Source organism: Nematostella vectensis, chromosome 2 (genome assembly GCF_932526225.1).
Source record: "Nematostella vectensis chromosome 2, jaNemVect1.1, whole genome shotgun sequence".
NCBI classification, from domain to species: Eukaryota; Metazoa; Cnidaria; class Anthozoa; order Actiniaria; family Edwardsiidae; genus Nematostella; species Nematostella vectensis.
The window spans coordinates 11,556,909-11,578,820 of NC_064035.1; the positions used below are offsets into that span (position 1 = coordinate 11,556,909).

Consider the following 21,912-nt stretch of genomic DNA (forward strand, 5'->3'; position numbering starts at 1 on the left):
CAATAGTCTATAGTAGCCACGTCAAGTCAGTACAGCAGTAGTCTATAGCAGCTATGTCAAGTCAGTACAGCACTAGTCTATAGTAGCCAGGTCAAGTCAGTACAGCAGTAGTCCATAGTAGCCAGGTCAAGTCAGTACAGCAGTAGTCCATAGTAGCCAGGTCAAGTCATTACAGCACTAGTCTATAGTAGCCAGGTCAAGTCAGTACAGCAATAGTCTATAGTAGCCAGGTCAAGTCAGTATAGCACTAGTCTATAGTAGCCAGGTCAAGTCAGTACAGCACTAGTCTATAGTAGCCAGGTCAAGTCAGTACAGCACTAGTCTATAGTAGCCAGGTCAAGTCGGTACAGCACTAGTCCAACTCCACTAGTCTATAGTAGCCACGTTAAGTCAGCACATCACTAGTCTATATATCCGGTAGGGAGCAACGAAATGTATCAAATTATGAAACCTGCGTTAAAGTTAGATAATGGAACACAAGCGTAATACTAACATATTGCTATTTCTAGGTGAAGCCCAAATCATCTCCTGCACGTAACGTCACTTCACGGCAATCAAGTAGTGAATCGACCCGCACTACACGAGTGAGGCGAGCAGTGGAAGAGGAAACCAGCATCAAGACCAAACGAGCAACCGCAGACGAGAGAGGGTCTAGTGTTAAACTGGTATGTCTACTCCCATGCAAACAAACAGTGCACACTTTGCAGGATCAAAAAGATGACCCGGCAATGCTAGCGTTATTTGTACACCAAGTTGGGAGATGCTGGCGGATGTTGTGAAAATTTGGGGTGAAATATTTGCCAAACATTTCCTCAACACATCCTATTTTCCTTGAAATAGTATAATGATAGTTCCTTTTCGAGCGTGGCCCACATGAAAATGATGGCGCTGCCCGTCAACTCCGGTTACACTTTATGCCCCCCGCCCCTGCGTGATTGTTACTAATGAAACTCTTCCCCAGGACTGCGAGACTGGCACGGCCAGGTGCACGCCAATCAGATGCCTTATCAAGCGCTTCGCCAAGGGCAATGAAGTGTCTTTTGTTGTACGCTCCCGGATCTGGGCCGCTACTCTTATAGAGGTACAGCATCAATGGATTTTTTTTGACAAGGCCTAACAGGCTTGATTTCAGTAAACGATTTTGCGAGTTAAAGTCGCCTTTGTCATTTTCTATACTCCTCGCCTGCATTTGCTCCCGCGCACTAGGCCGTTTTGATTAATAACTGCAGTTTCAAATTAAAAGTATTTTTTATAGCATGCTTTTTATCCAATTCGTGCAAAGCAAACCCAGCATGTAGCGCGAAAATATAAGCTCCATCACTTGCAATTTTAAAGTTCAAAAAGACCTAACAAAGAACCATGAATTTCACAGTTTTGTTTGTCTGCAATAGACTTGGCCCTTTTTTCGAATCCCATCAATAGCACTTATACTTCATTCTGTCTATTGTGTTGTAGAATTATTATTCATTCTGTCTATTGCGTTGTAGGATTATTAACCATTTTATCTATTGTTGTAGGATTATTATTCTTTCTGTCTATTTCGTTGTAGGATTGTTAACTATTTTATATATTGTTGAAGGTTAATTATTTATTCTGTCTACTGTGTTGTAGGATTATTATAATACAGACAAGTCGTCGGAGGTGACGGTTGTTTCTAGGGCCAGTCTCCGCGCAGCTGTCACCTTCGTCAGGGAGCTCAACAAGGAAAATAACAATGCAGAAGTAAATAAAATAGTACCTAATTACACTTAAGGAAAATAACAATAAATACAGGAGATGAACAAAATAGTACCTTTTTAAATGTTACTGATTTTGTAATGCCGATATATTGCGACTCTTTATTTTCGCGATTTCACTCAATATCGTTCCCTGCTAGCAGAGGCTTCTTTTCTCTGTATTTCGCTGGGCTGGAGTTCGCGAGGAAAAGATACCTCTGCCATGGGTCGAGACTGTTTCTGTTGCGCATGCGTGAGCGGTAATATGCGACCGACGTGCCAAAACCCGTACCATCGCGCGAAAGCTGTCAATATGCTTTGCATGGGTTTAGTCGGAAATCATGAATCAAACTCCGGTTAGTTCTCGAAAAAAAAAAAAACAACTGTTCGATTTCAATCACCTAAAACGTCACTAAAAAGATTGAACAACAAACGCAGCAAAGACGAGTTTTGTCTTGTTTGTGGGATTAATTTCAAGACATCTGGGCAGGCGAGTTTCTTCGATGTAAATATCGCACAGTTGGATTCGAAGAAAATGTTACAAAACTTTTTGGTAAAATTAGATCAGCTATTCCCAGAAGAATATGCAAAACCTGTAAACGGAAGATTGACTCGTTTGTCAAAAGAGAGAAAATTCTGAATGAAGATAAGGCATTGAATGGCTTCTTTTTATAATTCGTCGCGTGATATTTCTACGGAGGACGCCGTTTCGAATGCGAGCTTATTATCCGGCAGCAGATATACGTTTCATGCATGCGCTAGTCATTGTGGGCTCAAATAGTGGCCAGTAATTAATGAACGGAGCATGCGCTCTGGATCTCGTCCACGATCGTGGACGGCGGTTTGATCAAACGAACTTGCGACCCATGGCAGAGGTATCTTTTCCTCGCGAACTCCAGCCCAGCGAAATACAGAGAAAAGAGGCCTCTGCTAGCAGGGAATCAATATCGTTGATAGAGCCCTTAACCGCCCTAAACCGATTTGGGCAAGGATGTTAGATTTATAGTATAAAAAATGCTATTCAAATCAAGTAAAGTGTGATCATCGTCCAGCAAGCTTGTAATGAATAAAGCATTTTCGTACAACTCACTCTCGCCGAACACGAACACCCCACTTTTCTAGGGCTGACTTTTTTTCCATGACTTCGTGCCCATATACCTGACGAGTTGTGTTTGTGACGATTAGGTCAAGACTCAGTTCAATCCAGACTTTCCTCCACGCAAGTCAGACAAGTTGGCAAGCTGGGTCATCCCTGTTGCCGTAGTGGGGGCAATACTTGCTCTGGTGATCGTAATCCTAATACTGTGGAAGGTGGGTGGGGTCTTGACACGACCCTTTCTCAGACTCGTACCCAGTCGCCAAAATGAGAAGAAGGGAAACATAATTAATGCGCGGGTTGCCTGTGGCGATTAATTAGGCGCGCTCTGCCGTGCGGGTTGCCTGTGGTCTACCTTCTTAGTTTCTTCTCATTTTGGCGACTGGGTATGAGTGTGACCCTTTCTCGTTATGACACCAACTTCATAAAAAATATTGCCCTTTCTTACAACACACTGTGCAGGATTATCCACATTCTTCACATTAACTCTGATTATCAATATCGCTTTTTTTGTGCTGTCTAGACAGGAATCCTTTTTTGGTATTTCATACTCACTATCTATTTTATTCCACAGCTTGGGTTCTTCAAGCGCAAGAAGTTCGATGGGAATATTACTGAAGCTGAAATGGAAGCCATACTTGCAGCTGAGAAGAAAGAGAAGAATGCAAATTCGGATTCCTAATATTTTGATCATAATATTTTTATCACATTACAATTTCTGCTCATCAGAACTTGTGCAACTAACATAAAGACACTGTGAGGAGACATGCTGGATTTACAGTCAATGGACAGAGTTAACAGAGGCTCAGTAGTCTGTGGATTTATGTGTTAGCCCATTATCACTTCCCCAATTAGTGTCCCTGTTAGTAGGGTGATTAAGGCCTTGCCGGAAATGGAGCCTGGGATACAGCAGCACTTCGGTCTATCAGGACTGTTATCAGAGTTCAAGAAGCTGATTACTACAGGTGCCACAGCATGCAGGTTATAAATTGGATCCAGAGGGCACTAACCATGAGTTGACATCCAGGTGCTAGGGTATTCATTGGCAACAAGACCGGTTTTTAGAATCTGCATTTTTACAATTATGAATTACTAAAGTACTATCTCATGAGTGTTACCATGCTAGTATAAGCACAAGAAAAACAGATTGTATAGGCTCATGAGATATAATTTTTAAACAAAAACAAATTCTTATGAAGACTTTGTAGCATACCTGTCTCGCCCAAAGAATGTTTAAATACTGCTTTGAGTAATTGTTCCAGTAACCTGTAGTCTAAGTCAAGATCTGTCCTCAAATGGTTTAACAACTCCCCTGGCTACAGCTGGTGTACCACCCAAATTAGGCAATTTGTTCAGCCATGTGCTAAAGACTTGATAAATTTTTTGCTTTACTTGTGATATTCCCAAGGTGCGAAATGCACATATGCTATAAACTAGAATAATAATATTTTCTTAGAAAAGGTGTACATATATTTTTACAGCCATGATTTCATGATGATTTCAAGCCTGGATTACTGTAGTTCAGGCCCTTATCCAGGGGTGTTAGGATGCCATAATTCCTCCTCTCCCACCTAGATCAGAGCTAACTAGCGTAGGCAGGCCCGTAGCCAGGATTTTGAGTTGGGGGGGGGGGGGGGGGGTTCGTTTACCCATTTAGCAGACCATTTTCTCTTATTAAGTAGCTTGCCCTAGCTCGAAGTGGTACCCAATTTTTTTTCATCAGAGCGACCTACCAGTCAAGTGGGGTGGTTCTTCTGAACCCCCCTCCCCCTGGCTACGGGCCTGTGTAGGGAATGGTAAACTAAATTATTAATTAAATACAGTAAAAGATCCTGTTTTGTGTAAGGTCGTGGTAAGCATAATTGAATTGATTTATGTTGATTGCTTGATATAAGGGAAAGGTATGGGAAATGGACAAACGCTGCACCCTCCCCCATTTCTTATCCTGCCCACAGTCTTTCATGGTTTAATGGTTCAAAACAGCAATAAGTTGAGTTTAAATGATATTTTTGAGGCGTTACTCAAGTGTTATACATCTATAAATATGCTTAGTCAATTTCTAAGGCTCAGCCGTGATCATGATTTAATTCACTTGATTTTCTTTACTCTCCTTAAATTTGTGGAACGATGTATACCAGCTTTATATTCTTGCTCCACATCTTTATAAAAACAATTAGGGATTTTATTAAAATAGCAAAATTCCCCACACTACATACTCCAAGTCGACTCCTACTGTACACTATTTAAACCAACAGCGACTATGGTAATGTTTTACATAGCTAAAAATTGTATTTGCTTTTAAAGAGGCATTTTTGTGCTTAGTATGAAACAAAAACTGAGTAATTAAGATAAAATGATATAGCATAAATACAGCATAAGGTAAGCAGTGCTTCAGCAAATATTAAATGTCAATTTCAGTACACTATTTTACAAAAGAAAACTAAATTAGACCTTCACACTTGGTATACCAACTAAAATAAAGGCATACTCTATAGTTCTGTTTTTTGTTCTCTGTTATCATACAAATTGAAAAGATTCTTAGGGAATGAAATACTATACATGACTACGCCAAATGTTTGTATTAATGTTTGTATTAAAGCTTGAAAGGCCATCAACTAGTTTGTAATAAAAATAAGTTTTTCAATCTTGTGATTTGTTTTTATTTTTACTGAATTAGTAAGTAAATGGTACAAAAGGAAGGGGGTACTATACTGCTCAAGTGCACCACACTGAGTTAGGATTATACCAGGGGCGGAGCCAGGATTTAAAAATGGGGGGTGGATAATGGCCAGGTAGACGTCTTATAATTGATATAGTGGTTTTTGTTAGGTCACAAAGATCTAATAATACTTCACCCTAAATTGGATTTGTCGCATCAGCAAAGTCAAGGAAGCAAGAAGGTACAGTACCTCCCATCAGACATTTGTTTTCTGCAAACAGTGACTTTTTATTTTTTTTTTTTTTACTCAAAAAGGGGGTGAATAACCACCCAATACACCTCCCCTGTATCCACCCCTGTTATTCTGATCATTTAGAAACCTGCCCTCATAAAGCTCTTAGTGACCTTTGCAAATACCAATTGACATCTGTTCTTACATATTACTCTAAGTAAGCAGACACATACAGTACAATAATCAAGCCTGGATGTTTACCTTTATGAATGTGAACTGTACCAATATGCATATTGGTTGTCCAACTACAAGAGAGTTAACTTTGCATTTTGTATCGTATTCCTGATAATCATTTTTCAACATCCAGGATCTGGTAATGTGAAATACAATCTAGCAACCAGGTAAAGGGGGCTGTGGACACATGTCGGCTAAATATATGCTTGGGCTGTTTCTCACACAATGGATCAAATATGATGTAGTTAGTGCACCAATACTGATTGGAGTTGGGTCTTGCATGGTAAGCAACCGTGGGAAAAGGGGTGTTTGTATCCTTGCCCATTATGCTTGGCTCCAAGTCATCTGCCCTAGGCTCGCGTGACAAGACTTTTCCACCACCATACTTAATCAGTTGTGTTATTTCTTCCTTACTTGGAACTGCAGGATCATAGGTTCCATGGACATAGAAACTGCACCCTTCAAATAACCCAGGCACCTAAAAACAATCCACAAATTTCTCAATAAAGATGTCCCAAAACATATGACAACAAATCATTATCTGCAATAAGTATTGTATCATACCTTTGAAAATGACACCTTTCAGAGACTTCAATTCTATCACTACATTAACTTTTCTTACCTTTGTCCAAATTGATTGGGTTTCATGGTTAAAAAAAATTATCCCTCATGGGCAAACAATATCAGGGCTTGGAGACTTTTATTTTGTGTTCATAATATGAGCTACTGTACCCTTTACAAATTCCTGGATTAAGCATTGAAAAAAACTGGTACAACAGGTAGAAGAATACATACACATTTTATTGCATTGATCCGAGCAATTCTTGGAGTCCCAAGCTGAGCATCAGCTGTTCCTTTAACTTCAAACTGCTCTTCATTCTCCCAATCTCCGCATCTGATGCTCTTCGAGATCCCTAAGAAATAGTAGCAGGATATGATCAGATTAACCTTTAAACCTTTATAAACTTCTCTGCCTCCCCCCGCCTCTCCTTTTTTTTACATTATTCTCGTTCAGCCACAATCTGATTTTAAAATTCATTTATCAAAAGCTTAATGGTTGGGCATAGTAAATTAAGTCTAAAACAATTTAACAACTTATTAACCCAAGTGAAGTTTTTTTTTTTTTAACACGGCAATGCATATGAATTTCAAAACTTCCACAAGATATATCAGCTTTGATTGCTTTGAAAAGCAAATATTAACTCAATGGAACCAAACTTTAAGTCAAACTCACAATCAAACGTGACGATCCATTTTCCGCACAACACCCCACTCAGGTATTTTAGAGTGCGTGCGCATACTCTATTCTCATTGGCACAAGTGATGATATGTGTAACTACAGTAGAACAAAAAGATATGTCACTAAACATGTTACTCAATGCAGTTATTTTCACTGCACAGATTCAGTATACACCTTGTGAGGTGTTCAGTAATATTATAGAATATTCTTGTCACCACATACAAATGCATTTGGCGTTAAAATTGTCCAAATTTGAGTGTTTATTGTACAGTATGTAGTACAGAAAAACCAACATGGCAAAACAGGTTCTTATTTTTTGGGGTGCTTACTAAGAATTAAAGCAAAATGAGTTCTTATTAGGTTCTAAATTTTTTGCTGAATCAATAGTGGATTCATAATTACGGAAGTGTGACTGATTATGTACATAGCCATTTTGCTATAGAGATATCCTACTGTATTTATGTTGTATACAGTATGTAATCTTATCTTAATGGAACAGCAAAATGCTTAGCAAATTTATATCTTAAAGCCCTATATAAGAACCTTTTGAATTTTTAGGCTTAGTAGGTTCATATATTTTGGGGTAATAAAATCCAAAATTTCTGCCAAAGGTTCTTAAATCACTAGATTCTTACACGCAGGTTTTTACTGTACAGTATTACATGCCTGCCAACACCAGAAAATCTCATGGCTTGAGAATTTTTTTGTGAAGGGACGGGTAGTAGAGTATACCCTTATTACAGACAGCCTTTAAATAAGGAAAGAATGGTGCTAAACAAAGGGTTTTTTTAATAACTTTTAGGAAATAGGCCAAGTACTGTATTGTTTTTTCTATGGAAAAAAGCGGGAAAAGAGGTACAAAATCTTGAGACTACCTCTTAATTACGGAGAATTGGAAGGTTAACTATAATATATCCAATAGAGTGGTTTTCAAAAACCCTTGAAATACTATTTTGTTTATTTAGTACTAGTACACTGAATGTCTTTGTGCTCTTTTATTCTGGCTTGACTATTGCACTTTAACAACTACATAAGAGACACAACTACACAGAGCTTCCTAAATCATAAATTTAGGAAGCTCTGTGGTGGAGTAGCATGAAATTGGTAAGAACCCATAAAAATCAATACTGTTCAAAGTTTAATGGACTCTGTGTGAAAAAAAAAATCACACAGATTAGGAAATACAGTATTACCTTTGGTAGAGAACTCATCAACAACCTCCCCTCCAAGTTTGATTGCACACTTCTGAAGGATATCCTACAAAACAATACTCAATTCAAAATCCATCATATAATCTTTCATAAAGAATTTAGAAGGTATACAAGGATAATATGGGTTTAGCTACCAAGTGACCTCAAAGCTTTGTTTAAAGTACAGGTACCTTTTCACTGGTGCTAAGTCCAGTAGAAAGAAGTACTTTTGGCCCTTCACTTGAAACTTGAGGCTGAACAACACATTTAATTGGTAAGTTTATATATAGAGAAAAAAATCAAAGTAGTAAACAAAATTCAGGATGTAATGTAGTAATCCCCTACCAATGTATGTGTTAATTGCCCAACTGTGTTATTCTTCTTGCAGGATTCTTTTAATATGGATTGCATAGCATCAGTTCTGGCATAATCATAGGGTAACAAGCCCTGTTTATTCCTGAGACCAAATACATTTTGTGATTTAACAACAAACCAAGGTAGAGTAAGTACGGTACATGAATATGTTTGTTTTGATTTTAGTAGCACAGAAAAGAATGCTGTACATGGTTTCACAGATAAGCTTTGGTGCATAAATATTATACTTTAAACAATGAGCTTATTTTTTTCTTATTCCTACAAATACATTCATAAATACTTTTGGTGCAAAATGCCTCAATAATCAAAATATTCAACAGCAACTTGACACAACTAAATTGACTGCCTAACTTCTAACAATCTGGGCATTATACCTTATTACCTGATATTTAAGGGGGCTCCTCTAGACACCAGCAATTTTACAACTTCAAGTTGATTGTTGGTAACAGCATCATGAAGAGGGGTGTCATGATCAAAACCCCCAGGAGTGTCAATCAAAGCTCCATGATCCAATAACAGCTCAGCAATTATAACATGACCATGGTTGCAGGCTTCATGCTAAAGAAAGTAAGAGAAATCAATCACTGAATCAAGCTAATCTCAATTGGTTTTGTGTAATACTTATTATTGGCTATACCAGTGGAGTCCAGCGGGCATTGTCCCTAGTGTTAGGGTCTGCACCTTCGTATAACAGCCTCCTGACATCCTCTGTATTTCCCTGAAAATAAAACAACATCAGATATTATGCACTAGCTTGACAATTTTAAAATATTTTTTTGTGTGTGTGAAATGCACTGTTCGTCTATATACAACTATCACAATTGGAGTCAATGTACCATAAATTGGAGTCAATGTACCATAAATGCTTGAAAAATATACAAAATAAATAATGCTGCATCTCAAAAACAAAGTTTTAAAGTTATACGTTGTTTGAGTGTCCACCTTCAAATACTGTAAGCACAAGTGCACTGCTTCAAATTAAGTAAGAATAGCCAGGGTGAAATTGTGAGTCTCTTACTAAACTAAGCATTTATTTGTTCTTATTTTATTTCTAACTATTTGAAGATCAAGCTTGAATAAATTTGTACCGTAATGCTGATGTGAACAAACCTTAATAACTGCAATATGCAATAAAGTCTCCCCACGTTTATTTTTCTTTATAAGAGGTGAAACTCCTACATTACATCTCCCAGCAGGAGTTCTTGGAGTCTGCCCCACTTTAGACACAACATGTTTGGAACTTTTAGGGGTAGAAATAGGAGTAACTGGTTGCTCAGACCTTGCTTGACTATTAGTTCTCAACCTTTTGCCTGCTCTGGGAGTTCTCATTGTCTGTCTTTCATCTTGGGACTGTGGTGAAACCTGTTGCTTAGAAGTAAGACCATCTGCAAGTTTTCTTTTTGTAGTTGTTCTTGTTTTATTTGGAGTCATGCCATCACATTCTCCTCTGCTCTGACTCTTTTTCTCATTATTCATAATTTGTATTTGGTTTGGTTTAATCACAGTGAAAGATTCACATTTTGTTACTCTTCTACTTCGGCTAATGGCAACCTCACTGGTACTTTCAAGTTTTTGGTTTCCATCTTTAGAACTACTCCTTTCTTCACTTATTACCAATGGGTCATACATAGTATTTGTTCCATAATCTCTTTCTTCAGGTCCATCTTTGCACTTTAAGGTTAGGTAGTTTAGAATACTAGAAGTTTTTGTGAATTTGCTCCCAGCTTTATTTTTCTCTTTATTTCTTACCACACTGTGTTTATCATTTTCAGGGGTCGACTCTTTTAAAACAGTATTTGTTACAGTGGTGCTTTTGGTTTCTTCAAGGGAGGATGGAAACATGTATGTGTCAGTCATTCCATCGCTCATTTGCTCTGTATTTTCCCAAATGTTACCATCAAACTCTCTTTTCCCTGAAAAATTAAAACAGATGGCAGTTCTATAAGTTTAAACTTTTCTTGTTGTCTTTGGCAAAACATCCAGGGTATAAACCTTCTTTTTGCGATTTGTGGGGTAGATCTTTTTGGATAAAATTCTAGGAAGGGACCATCTCATCTAAATAGGCTTGCTTTCAAGGTTTTATAATTGATAAATTTAAGAAACAAAAAGTTGTTGTACAGCACAAGACTTTGAAGTACTGTACTCATTCTTTTTCCTTCATGTCACAGCATTTGATAATGGGGTACAGGTCACGTAACCCTGCTAGGCTGTCCCCCCTTCTACCAAAGAATTGGTGAGCTGGTCTATTTTTTATGCTTTATTTATCTAAGATAAACTGCCACCACAACAGAGGGTACAAAATGCAGGCCGGATGCAGGTTGAGTACAAAATGCAGGTCTGGTGTTTTTTTTTTTCTTTTGTTTTTTCTCTAATTCATTCAATTTCTATAGCTCACGTGAGGGGTGAAAATATTGAATACTAAGATTCTCGTTTAGTACTAAGCAATCATGTGACCGTTACGAATGTCTTGCCAGTGATATGCTGCACATCATCCAAACTTGGGTCAAATAATGTATAATGGTAGATGTACAAGCAAAAAAAAGTTATCTGTGATGATGTCACAGATCACGTGACTGTGGGAAAATTACAATTATCTCAGTGATTTGCTGCACATCAACCAAACTTGGGTCAAGTTATGTGTAACGTATAAATTATTATGATGGCGTGAGCAAGTTTGTATTTAAATAATAAGATTGTATTTGATAATATTAGACAAGTACTATAGGGTGGTGTTATCATTAAAGCGACTGCATTTTGCTTTATTGATGTAAACCATTCAATTATAAATGCATGACTAGGATTATTATTTTTATTAATAATGACCATGAACATCAAAAGTAGATTGAATTAACTCCAAAATGTGCGGACTATATCTCTTGAATAAATAGTTCACTTTCTAGTATAGAGACAGCAGGGGCGGATCCGGACATTTTCAAAGGGGAACATGTAGCGAAGAAAATTTCTTATACAATTTTAATGGAGATATTTATACCGTTATACATTACTTGACCCAAGTTTGGTTGATGTGTAGCAAATTTCTGGCGAGATATTCATATTATTCCCATGGTCACGTGATCTGTGATGTCATCACCTACTGTATAACTTTTTTAACTTGTCCATCTACCGTTATGCAGTACTTGACCCAAGTTTGGTTGGTGTGTGATTCCAAAGTTCACATGATTGCTCAGTAATAAACAAGAATCTGAGTATTCAACATTTTAACGGGTCGCATGAGCCGTAGAAATTGAATAAAAAAGAGAAAGAAAAAAAAAAACAGTAAAATCACTTGACCTGCATTTTGTACTCAACCTGCAGCCAACCTGCAACATGCATTTTGTACCCTCCTCCACCACAATGGCACATGGTTGGCTACAGACATGATACACACTTGGATGATTCAAATGCCATTGAAAAAAGGGGTAAAAACTATTAAGCTAGTTGTAGATACTGACCAAGCCCTTGAGCACATGTGGGTGGATCTAATGTGTGTGAGCTGTGATTTACAGCAGATTGCATTGTCATAAACAAGGCAACAGTATTAGCCAATTGCCGGTTTGTCTTCAAGTCTTTGACCCAGGAGAATGCACCGCATTCAGGACACTTGGAATCATTCCCTACGATCTTCTGTGCACACAACCTAAAGATAAATTAAACGGACATCACTATAGAATAGACATTCCCTCTAGCATAGGAAACAGCAGGAGAGAGCTACATTACATCGAAGTACATCTACGTCTTATAAGATATCCTTACCTGCAAAAGAAATGATCACATGCCTCAAGAGAGCAAGGATCGTTCACCAGGCAATTGCTAGAATTTGAAAACAGAGGCATGAGGTGTGAATTGTTCTCTTTCACCAGACGAAATGCGTACAACACTGCTCTCATGAAGACGAATTGTGACGAAAAACCCACCATATAGTACAAGTCAATAGCTTCTCGAGGTCGCAAAGAGCAATTGACGTTTTTACCCAAGCAGGCATGTTGCTTTTTACGCAATCGCGGATGTCAGAGACCATAAAACAACACACATTTCGTTTGGAAGTCAAGGTTTCCAACAGCCGCCATCTTGAAATTTCCCGCGCTATCCAGTGCGCAGAAGCAAACTTTTCCGCCAGGCCTGTGGACCCTACGGAGCCCGGGTCCCTTGCATAGCGGGTTGCATACTTCCCTGCTAGCAGAGTCCTCTTTTCTCTGTATTTTGCTGGGATGGCGTTCGCGATCAAAATACAAAGAAAAGAGGGCTCTGCTAGCAGGGAAGCAGGCAAGTTGCCGTTGTGTTAATTAAACGCTCAACATAGCGGCGCGAGCATGCATTGAGTATACTTCAGGGGTTTTATTAGGCCCCGGCGGCTTATTTCCACCGAGCGCCGGCTAATTTAAAAAAAAAAAGTATTGAAAATAACTTCCACCCCCTACTTATCAATCTCCGCCGCCTACTCTGAAAGTTAATGAAAGCCCTGTACTTTATTATGCTAACTTTTTGTATTAGTTGGAAATTCGGGACCCACAGGCATAAGTAATTATTTACATGGCGATGGTCAACATGGCCGTAGCGGGGGATTGAACACTGGGGCATGGCACGTGGACCCCAATTTTTGTAAGTGACTAGTAGTGAGGGCGTAAGCTGTGCTCTTTTTTTATTTATTTTCTTAATCAGTTACTGTATCGTCCCGGACCCCCCCCCCCCCCCCTCTCCCCCCATATTCGAGGCCTGCTACATCCCAGACAAAACAACTTCCGTTTTGTGCTCGTTTGATTACTTGTTTTGTTTCTTGCACAGTTTCGAGAACTTTCAAGGACAATGTCGAACCAGGGATGGCTATGGTCTGCTGGCGTCTTCTGGTACTGATTAGTCTATCCCTCCCATGGGATAAAAAGACGGCTTCGCGGTAGACTAGAGACTATGCACTGATTGGCCTTGTTCCCAACAGTCTTTTCTTCCGCCATGGCTAGGATCTACCATCATTCTTTTAGGTCATTTTCGAAATACATCATAAGCAATCATAACGTACTATCGAGTGAATACGACAACGACAGTAATATAAAAATAATGAATTCAGGCGAGAAGCGGCATAATTAAAATCGACATTTGAACAATAGCTCTAAAGACAATTTTTAATTAGCATAATAGTATCAGCATAAAAGCGGTGTGTCTGTTCCACGTTGTTTTATGGCATCGTGTGTATCTGCTGATATAAGAAAAAGAAACTTTTAACGTGTTCAACCCCCAGTGTAGCAGAACCAAGGTGTCTGGTAAGACTTGAACCTTTATTTCGTGTTTTTTCTGTGAGATGTTTTGAGAGAGGGGTAATAATGTGTGACGAGGGGTAATAATGTGGGTCTCGACTATGAAAATTCGTTCCGTTTTTCGATTTTTGATCTTATCTAGCAGAGCCGAAGCCAGAGAAAAACTTATGAATGAGTTAAAATCTATCTTTAAGACAAGATCACGACCGAGACAATATCACAGCGAGAAATAAAATCACTACTTAGAAGAGTGACCGTATAAATTTATGGCCGAGACCCACCAAGACAGAGTTTTAAAAGTTTTGATTTTTCTAGTTAGTTGAAACTCCAAACAGTTTGTTAAAAAATGAATGAATCGCAGGGTTTTTTGTTGCTATTGTTATCCTAACCCCTCGTTGGGGTTTTGTGAAACACGGAAAGCTCCGTTGACTTCTATTATTCTGCCTCGTACCCAGGTGCTCAAGTCAGTAAAAACAAGTGGAAAATATACTAGTGAGCGCAATGAGCCTACCCTGGGTACCAGAGGCTCCAAGCTTCGCGGCGAAAACGTTTTGAGTCGATTCTAAAAAACAGCGCCTTTTCGTAAAAAAAAAAAAAAACGTCAGGATAAACTCAAGTTAATCTTTTGTTATGCACCAGCATAAACTATGTGATTTCTTTTGTTTAGAAGTATTTCGGCCCCGAAAGTATTTCGTTTCCGACGCTGAACTATATTTTCAGGAATTCGACGGACTATGAATTGAAGTGGCTTGATAATTTTCGATTTCTGGTCATTTTTTTTTTCTTACGCGTCACGGTTTAGCGTTATTTCTATTCCTGACTTGACCAACTACCGACGGCGATAGCAGCGACACCCTAAAAAAGCGTCTTTTAAACTAGCTAATATGCTTAAAAAGTATCTGTTGTTATGCACTAGTCATTTAAACCTACCACCACGAGGAACCAATTACTATGAAGATACCGGTTACAAAAAAAGATGGAAAAATAAATCATCTTCATCTGGCATTATTTTTTTTAATATTCGTTTTTGCACATGTCGCCGTGCAGCATGCCACATGCTGATACATGGAATTGCTTGCTACAGAAGAGTCTCAAGCCAGAAACTAACATGGTGACTATTCACTTGTCCCAAACCCCCCACGGTGGGGATAAGTCTTAGAGTAGAACACTGTCAATTTCCCCACCCCCTCGGGACAGATTCTCGTTCAGAAGTGCTCTAAACCCCCCACACTTTCCCGGGACCATGGGGGTGGGGGTTTCAACTGACTAGTGTATTATAAAGCCAATTTCTTGAAGTTGAGGATTTTTGGCCGAGCCCCCAGCGTTTGCCTTTTGCTAACGCCTACTAGTAGGCTATGTTTTCCCTTCAAAATCCTATATGCCATAGAAGAATAATTTCTAAACACACAAAAGGCCAGCATTTCCCTGCATTTTTTCGCTGCAAAGTCGAAATTTCTTTATTGGGAGTGATAGAGAGAATTCTAAAGAGCCGGTCGGTTCAAATTACTCATTGACAGAGAGCCTAGGCTACCTGTGATAGTGCTTGAAATTACTCATTGACCAAGCTTGAGTTACCCGTGGTTGGATAGGAAAAATAACACTCGGGCTATCACGAGACCTGGACACTAACAACATCCCCTTGACCTTTCCCCCTAGGTTTTGCTTGTCTGTGCTCGTCGACTCCTGATTACATTGATTACACGCGGGATTCTCCAAGCATGAGCAAGACATTACCTACCGCAAACGAGGAGAAGAAGCCTCTCCTAGAGACCGACACTCTTTTTGTGGAAACAAGGACAAAGCAAAAATCCTCTTGCTTTACAATTTTCTTCGTTGTGGTGTTGATTCTTGGGCTGACTGGCCAAAATGTTACTCTGCCTTTGTGGATCGACTCAACTATCGACACTCATAATAGCACTAATTCCACATCGGATAATTACAAACCGTTTGCCGATCAATATTTCTATGTACTTCTACCATCCTTTGCTTACGCACTAATCTTTGGAAGCGCTCAGCTAATCAACACTTTAATTCAACCTCAAGAATATCATCAGAAGTTCCGGCGAGTACCCAAGATATATCTACTGCCGGCGGCGTGCATGTTTGGTGCCGGGGGAACCTTTATCACTTTTGCAGCTAGTGGCACAAGGACCGCACCTTATCTTCAATCGATATTAACAAATATTGGGATACCATCAACTTTGATCATAAGGTAAAGAGACGTAAGCAGCACTCTACAACGATTTTGCCTTCAAAAAGAAAACACTTTCCAAGCCCTAACACAGGCGCGTACACAGGGGCGCCCCCCCCCCCCTACCCCCTACCCTCTTGGCAGCTAAAAAGTGGGTCATTTATTGTAAAGGATTCTTTAAATTTTATGCTTTTTCCATATGATTCCTATGAACTTCAAACCATAAACATTCGGACCTCAAGTTATCTAGTATGTACTCGTTGTCTCTCCATCGACTCATAAGGTAAAAGCATTTTTAAACATAAATGCCAAATCCTAGTACTTTTTATTATATAATTGAATTGTTGTCTTGTGGGTAAAAGAAGACTTCATAGTGTTGTAATATTTACGGCATGCGTAAAAAGCAGCGGGGCCATTCGACTTCTCCATTGAGGAGGTCACCCAAGTTCACCGTGTCTGACTACTAGATTATATTGATGTCTGGGTTTAAGTGAATTTATTATCGCTTATAGTTCTTTTTTATTTTGATCATTCTTATTCTTCAATATAAACAATATGGTGCAATATTCAGTTCTTCATATAGTGGTCGGGAAAATAATTATGCTTTTATGGTTTTGTCTACAAAATGTGACTTTCCCCATTGTGTGTTTGTGTGTGTGTGTGTGTGTGGGGGGGCAAGGGGTGCACCTCTCCCCCCTGGTACAGGCCTGCTTCCTGAAGTAAGAACTTTATCAGACTCCGATAACGTCGAAGGTCTTATGTTAGAAGAGAAGAAACGTAAACGGACAATGTAAGCGTTTTGTGATTCTGGGGTAGCAAAATACTTATATTATATTTTTTTAATCAAACTTTTTTTTATCGATGCAGGTTTTTTTTTTCTGTCACCAATTTGTGCAGGATATTTTTTCGGCCGTTTGGGCCGTGCAGGATATTTTTTTCAAAAACATCCCCCCCCCCACCCCTTAAATGTCAAATGGTCCCTAAATCAAAGCAACTGTCCATGTAAAGCTATGACCATTTGGCACCCTTATATAAAGATTTCTTTGATTCTCAGATATTTTGCCTTGAAAAAGATCCCGACCCGACGCAAACTGATATGCGCTCTAACAACGTCCCTCTCGCTGTTCATCTGCCTTTTTCCGTCTATCGTCCCAAGCATCGACCCGGTGAAGAGCAAGGCAAAAGGGGGTGCAGAAGGCGTGGCAGGAGTGCTCTGGCCCCTCTGTTTTATGCTTGGTTTTGTAAGTATTATGGTGGAGTTTGACAACAAACGAGTTCTGCGGTTTTTTGGTGTCTCAGATAAAAAGCGCGTTCGACCTTTAGGCGTTTGCCCCTCATCAAAATTTTACTTGCACGATTGCGGTCAAAATTTATATTAGATTGATTTTACAGAGTGAAATCGTGATTTGATTACTTTTGGATTGATTCTGTAATTTCTACCGTCTAACAACCAGTAACCGAGAACGAAGGCTCTTTTTCCAGCTGCGACGAGAGTTGCGGTCTGGTACTTCATGTAGCCTGCAATATAGTGTCAGACCAAACCCTAACCGGCCCTAACCATATTGCTGTCTGAAGTACTAACTCCTTCACCTAACGTTGGTGAGGACCCGTACTGTAGGCTACGTCGTAAAGATAACGTCTAAATCTGGAAATTATTTTTTTAGCCGTATTCACCCGAACACAGTATGTTACAGCCTCGAATAAGCTTTACCACCTACAACGAGCTTCACGAAAAAGCGCAGGACAGCGGAAACTTCACCCGCCCAGAACTTTTATTTATTTGCCTTTTTTTTTTTTGGGGGGGGGGGGATTTCTTTGTGTATAGAGCTATTTCCACGATTGTTTAAACGTGCATAATTACTGGAGGTTTAAAAAGATGTAAATCTATGGTTCTTTTTAAGCTGTTAAGAGGGGCATATTTACAAGAAAAATGTGTCTGGATCATATGTGCCATATGGATTTCTAGAAAGAAAACATATTTTCTACGATTATTTCAAGGCATCTGAGTCGTCTATTTAACAATTAGACTACGAGTTCGAGTTTTCTATGAGTCAATAGATAGTCAACGAGGCGCGTAGCTGACGATTTTAATATAAATTTATGTTGTTTTTGTGAAAAACGCCGTTTTTTTTCGCTACTCGCTATCTATCGCTCAATAGATAGTGAGTACGGGAGCCAATCAAATTGCAGGATTTGTGATAGTATGTGAGTAGATTAATACTAATGATGTTTATGTGTTTCTTTCTCTTCGCCAGGTCTGTTCTTCTGTGGCCAATATTTTGGAGGAACGTGCATTCACTGCAAAGACCCCAGATGGTGATAAGCCTCCCGATATTATTCACGCTGTGTGCTGGGTTGAGTTCTTCATGTTTGTATTTCTACTCCTGTGCTTTTGGATTGACGCCATTCCTGGGTTCGGAAACGTCAGTAGCATCTCGCATGTCGGTCAAAAGTAAGTTCTAACTGTAACATTTTGTTAAGAAATAAATAGCCTTCATTGGCTTCGCTCAAAGGAGGGTGCGGTAGAGATAACATGAAGTTCGATCTACGTGGGGGCCCCGAACCGACATACTTATACACTGAATGGCGTAGACATTCATTTTACATTATTTATACCGGTATTTTCGCTGTTCCCCTCCCCCCCCCCCCCCCCCCCACACACACACACAAAAACCTCCTTAGCAAACAAGTAATAAGTCCCGTATATTCCATCCTTACGTTACTAAAAACTCTCGTATATGGGACTAACTTGCTCAATTCGTAAACGGTCTAGAGTTCGCGCGTTTTCATATGTGGAATACGGTATAGAATTTTCTTTTTTCCACAGCCTCGTGTTTGGTATCAAGTGCTTCTTTGGCGGGGGTGGATGTTCTTCTAGAACTGGTCTTTTGGGAGCCCTGTTTATCTCTTTATTCGCCCTGTACATCGCTGGCGCTAACTACATGATTAACCACGAAGGCGCTACGTACCTTGTCATCGTGCAAGTGAGATAAGATATATAAAATACATTAATTACTAAAATATATATTTTTAAGTTTATCACCCTCGTAAGATACAGTCAGTCAGCCGCCGTACGACTCATGCCTGACCACCTGACCACAGCTTAGGATCGAAATTGTTGGTTTTTGTGGAAGAGGAGGAAGGAGAAATTAGCTATTAGTTGTTTGAGCCCTCTGTTCTCTGTGGTTGCAGTCCGTTGTCACGCCGCTAGGGTTCTTTTTCTGGACACTGTTTAAAGAGCAGCCCAGTTTTCACTGGGGCCCGGCCGTCAGCGTCACTACGTGGTTTAACATTGTAGGCCTGTTCATCATGGTGCCGTCCATATACCTGTACAACACAGGGTAAGTACATGCCCCTCGGGTATAGAATTAACCATACCCCACGGCGGTATGGAATTAACCATACCCCACGGCGGTATAGAATAAGCCACACCTTACGGCTAATTTGTTTGTGTCTGCAGAAAAAGGCTCTGCTGATAGCTGCTATCGAATCGGGTATAGAATAAGCCACACCCCTCGGGAATAGACAAAGCCACACCCCTCGGGTATAGAATAACCCACACCCTTCGGGTGTAGAATAAGCCACATAACCCTAGGGTGTAGAATAAGCTACACCCCTTGGATTTCCACAGTCATACCTCTCGAAAAAGGGGTGTGGCTAACCCCTGGTGTTAGCTGCCAGTTAACACGGCACGACGCAGCATGTTTTCAGCATGTTCTAAAAATTTGGTGTAGACTAGACTTTTTTATAAAAAAAATGTGATGAGATGTGTATTTAGAGCTCTAAGATCAGAGAGAAAATTGACACATGCTTCGTCGCAGGCTACTTATTACTGCACATCTTGCGCTTGTCTCAGATCCCTGTAGCTGCGTAGGAGACAAATTTTGAACATTCGATGGCCCTCTTTAAAAGCCACTTACGTCTAAAAATTTCGCAAGCATACGAGTACTTGTTTGTTCTATACCCCTCTATCGGCAATAGGAAAAGCCAAACCCTACGGCGGTATAGAAAAAAATCACAACTCGGGTAAAGAATAAGCCACCCCCCCGGGTGTAAAATAAGCAACTCCCTCGGATGTAGCACAAGCTACATCCCTTGAATTTCCACAGACACATCTCTCGAGTAAGGGGGAACATCCAACGCACATCGAAGAAAATGCCAATTCTTACCTGTGTGCCGTTTGGTATGCCTAAATCTCGCAAATTATCAGCCTTTTTCGAAATGTCATGTCCATTACATCAAAACTACACTATGGACGTATTTTTTAGCTATTACAAAAATATTTTTATGGTTCCATTCGATTTCATATATATTAATTTATATTTTTTCCTTTCATTGCTCATTTTGCTATTTTATTTTTTCACAGGCCTCCAGAGAAAACAGCAAATTCAAATGATGAGAAAAACAAATTATTGTCAGAAAACGGTGATTTAGCTGATGGCAGATATCACGTAATTTAAATAAGCAATGCACACGATTAATCGTTCATTTGTTTTCCTTTTTAACAGTTTTTTTAAAACGTTAAAATGATTTATTTAATTTATAGCAATTATATAATACTGAAAAATATTTATGTTACCAATTCAAGTTCGAAATCTAGGAAGAAAGTAAATCGGTTCGATTTAGTTCTAATGCCCTCAAAAGGGTTTTAAGCAAGACCATTTTAGTGCTGAAGGGAATGACTGGGAAAAAAATCTTTAAAAAAAGTTTTTGATATTTGACAGGTCGGAGTAATTCTTTGTTAAAAACTAGGTCTCCAAGGACTAATGGTTAAACCATTAGTAGCAAAATTATAAAGCAGGGAATGATTTAGTGAACTCTTCCATCAGATAATGGTAATTTTACTTTCCTTTATACTGATGGTCGTTCAGATTTTTATTTTTTAATTATTGTAAAATGTTATATTCAAGTTTATATTTTTAAACATTAGAACAGAGCCAAACTAGCTTAATTGTTAATAGCGTCTCCGGAGAGAGCGGCATGGCCAAATAATGATGTACTTATGTAATAAGTTGCTGTTTTTTTTTTGGGGGGGGGGGAAGGGTGGCTAACCCTTTGGTGTTATCTGTGACACGGCATGTTTTCAGCATGTAGGCTAGACTTTCTTATAAAAAAATGTGATGAGATGTGCATTAACAGCTCTAAGATCAGAAGAAAATTGACACATGCTTCGCAGGCTACTTTTTACTAGCTGCGTAGGAGCCAAATTTTGCAGGTGATTGAAACAAAAAAATGATTCGATGGCCCCCTCTAAAAGCCACTTACGTCTAAGAAGTTTGCGCCACCTTTATTTATTTTATTTATTTAGAGGCTTCCTCCACGCTTATATATAAAGATATACAACAACAAAATACATTAAAAATAACAGACAAGAATAAGTGCAGAGAGGAGAAGGCAAACGGACACGAGGTCCCGCCGAGGCCTGCCCCGACACTACGGATACTTGAGCACTTATCGATAAAATACAAAAACACAGAGACTAATCTAACAGCATTTCAGCCTGAAGGAGCGGCATTTATGGCACACTGTTTTCCAGGTACGGACCCGATAGGGGTCAAAGTCAGATTTCAGTTTGTTGAAATATTGTGTTGGGGGGACGTACCCCCAGTGCCTCACCCCCTGGTACGGCCCTGAAAACTAATAAAATATCCTGCACCCATTAAAACGAACAGAGGTTTTTGTTGTTTTTAAATTCAACTGAAAGAGAAGATTTAATAGATTCTGTTAGACT

At 39.3% G+C, this 21,912-nt stretch overlaps 3 protein-coding genes across 3 annotated transcripts in view; 2 read left to right on the plus strand and 1 right to left on the minus strand.

Moving 5' to 3' along the window:
- The window catches only part of LOC5521123 (integrin alpha-6), a 30,942-nt gene extending 25,487 nt beyond the window's left edge, over positions 1–5,455 (plus strand). Inside the window, exons 27-31 of the mRNA XM_032366504.2 lie at positions 510–665; positions 962–1,081; positions 1,612–1,722; positions 2,901–3,026; positions 3,386–5,455. Of these exons, the coding sequence (XP_032222395.1) occupies positions 510–665; positions 962–1,081; positions 1,612–1,722; positions 2,901–3,026; positions 3,386–3,493 (621 nt within the window). The 3' untranslated portion in view covers positions 3,494–5,455. The remainder of the gene's footprint in view (positions 1–509; positions 666–961; positions 1,082–1,611; positions 1,723–2,900; positions 3,027–3,385) is intronic.
- A 321-nt stretch (positions 5,456–5,776) lies between these two features.
- LOC5521126 (BRCA1-associated RING domain protein 1) lies at positions 5,777–12,939 on the minus strand. The gene is made up of 12 exons (XM_001640862.3): positions 12,656–12,939; positions 12,495–12,551; positions 12,194–12,378; positions 9,852–10,654; positions 9,379–9,459; positions 9,124–9,299; positions 8,712–8,823; positions 8,558–8,620; positions 8,370–8,433; positions 7,171–7,272; positions 6,732–6,850; positions 5,777–6,414 (listed from the first exon to the last, which is right to left on the minus strand). Exons 1-12 carry the CDS (start codon positions 12,757–12,759, stop codon positions 6,052–6,054), a joined length of 2,229 nt encoding a protein of 742 aa, XP_001640912.2. The 5' UTR covers positions 12,760–12,939; the 3' UTR covers positions 5,777–6,051.
- Positions 12,940–13,856: 917 nt separating this feature from the next.
- Positions 13,857–21,644, plus strand: LOC116604296. The gene is made up of 7 exons (XM_048724198.1): positions 13,857–13,996; positions 15,647–16,202; positions 17,236–17,422; positions 18,437–18,633; positions 19,009–19,165; positions 19,374–19,522; positions 20,548–21,644. The coding sequence occupies exons 2-7, from the start codon at positions 15,709–15,711 to the stop codon at positions 20,639–20,641; spliced, it is 1,278 nt and encodes a 425-aa protein (XP_048580155.1). The 5' UTR covers positions 13,857–13,996; positions 15,647–15,708; the 3' UTR covers positions 20,642–21,644.
- Positions 21,645–21,912: the final 268 nt, after the last annotated feature.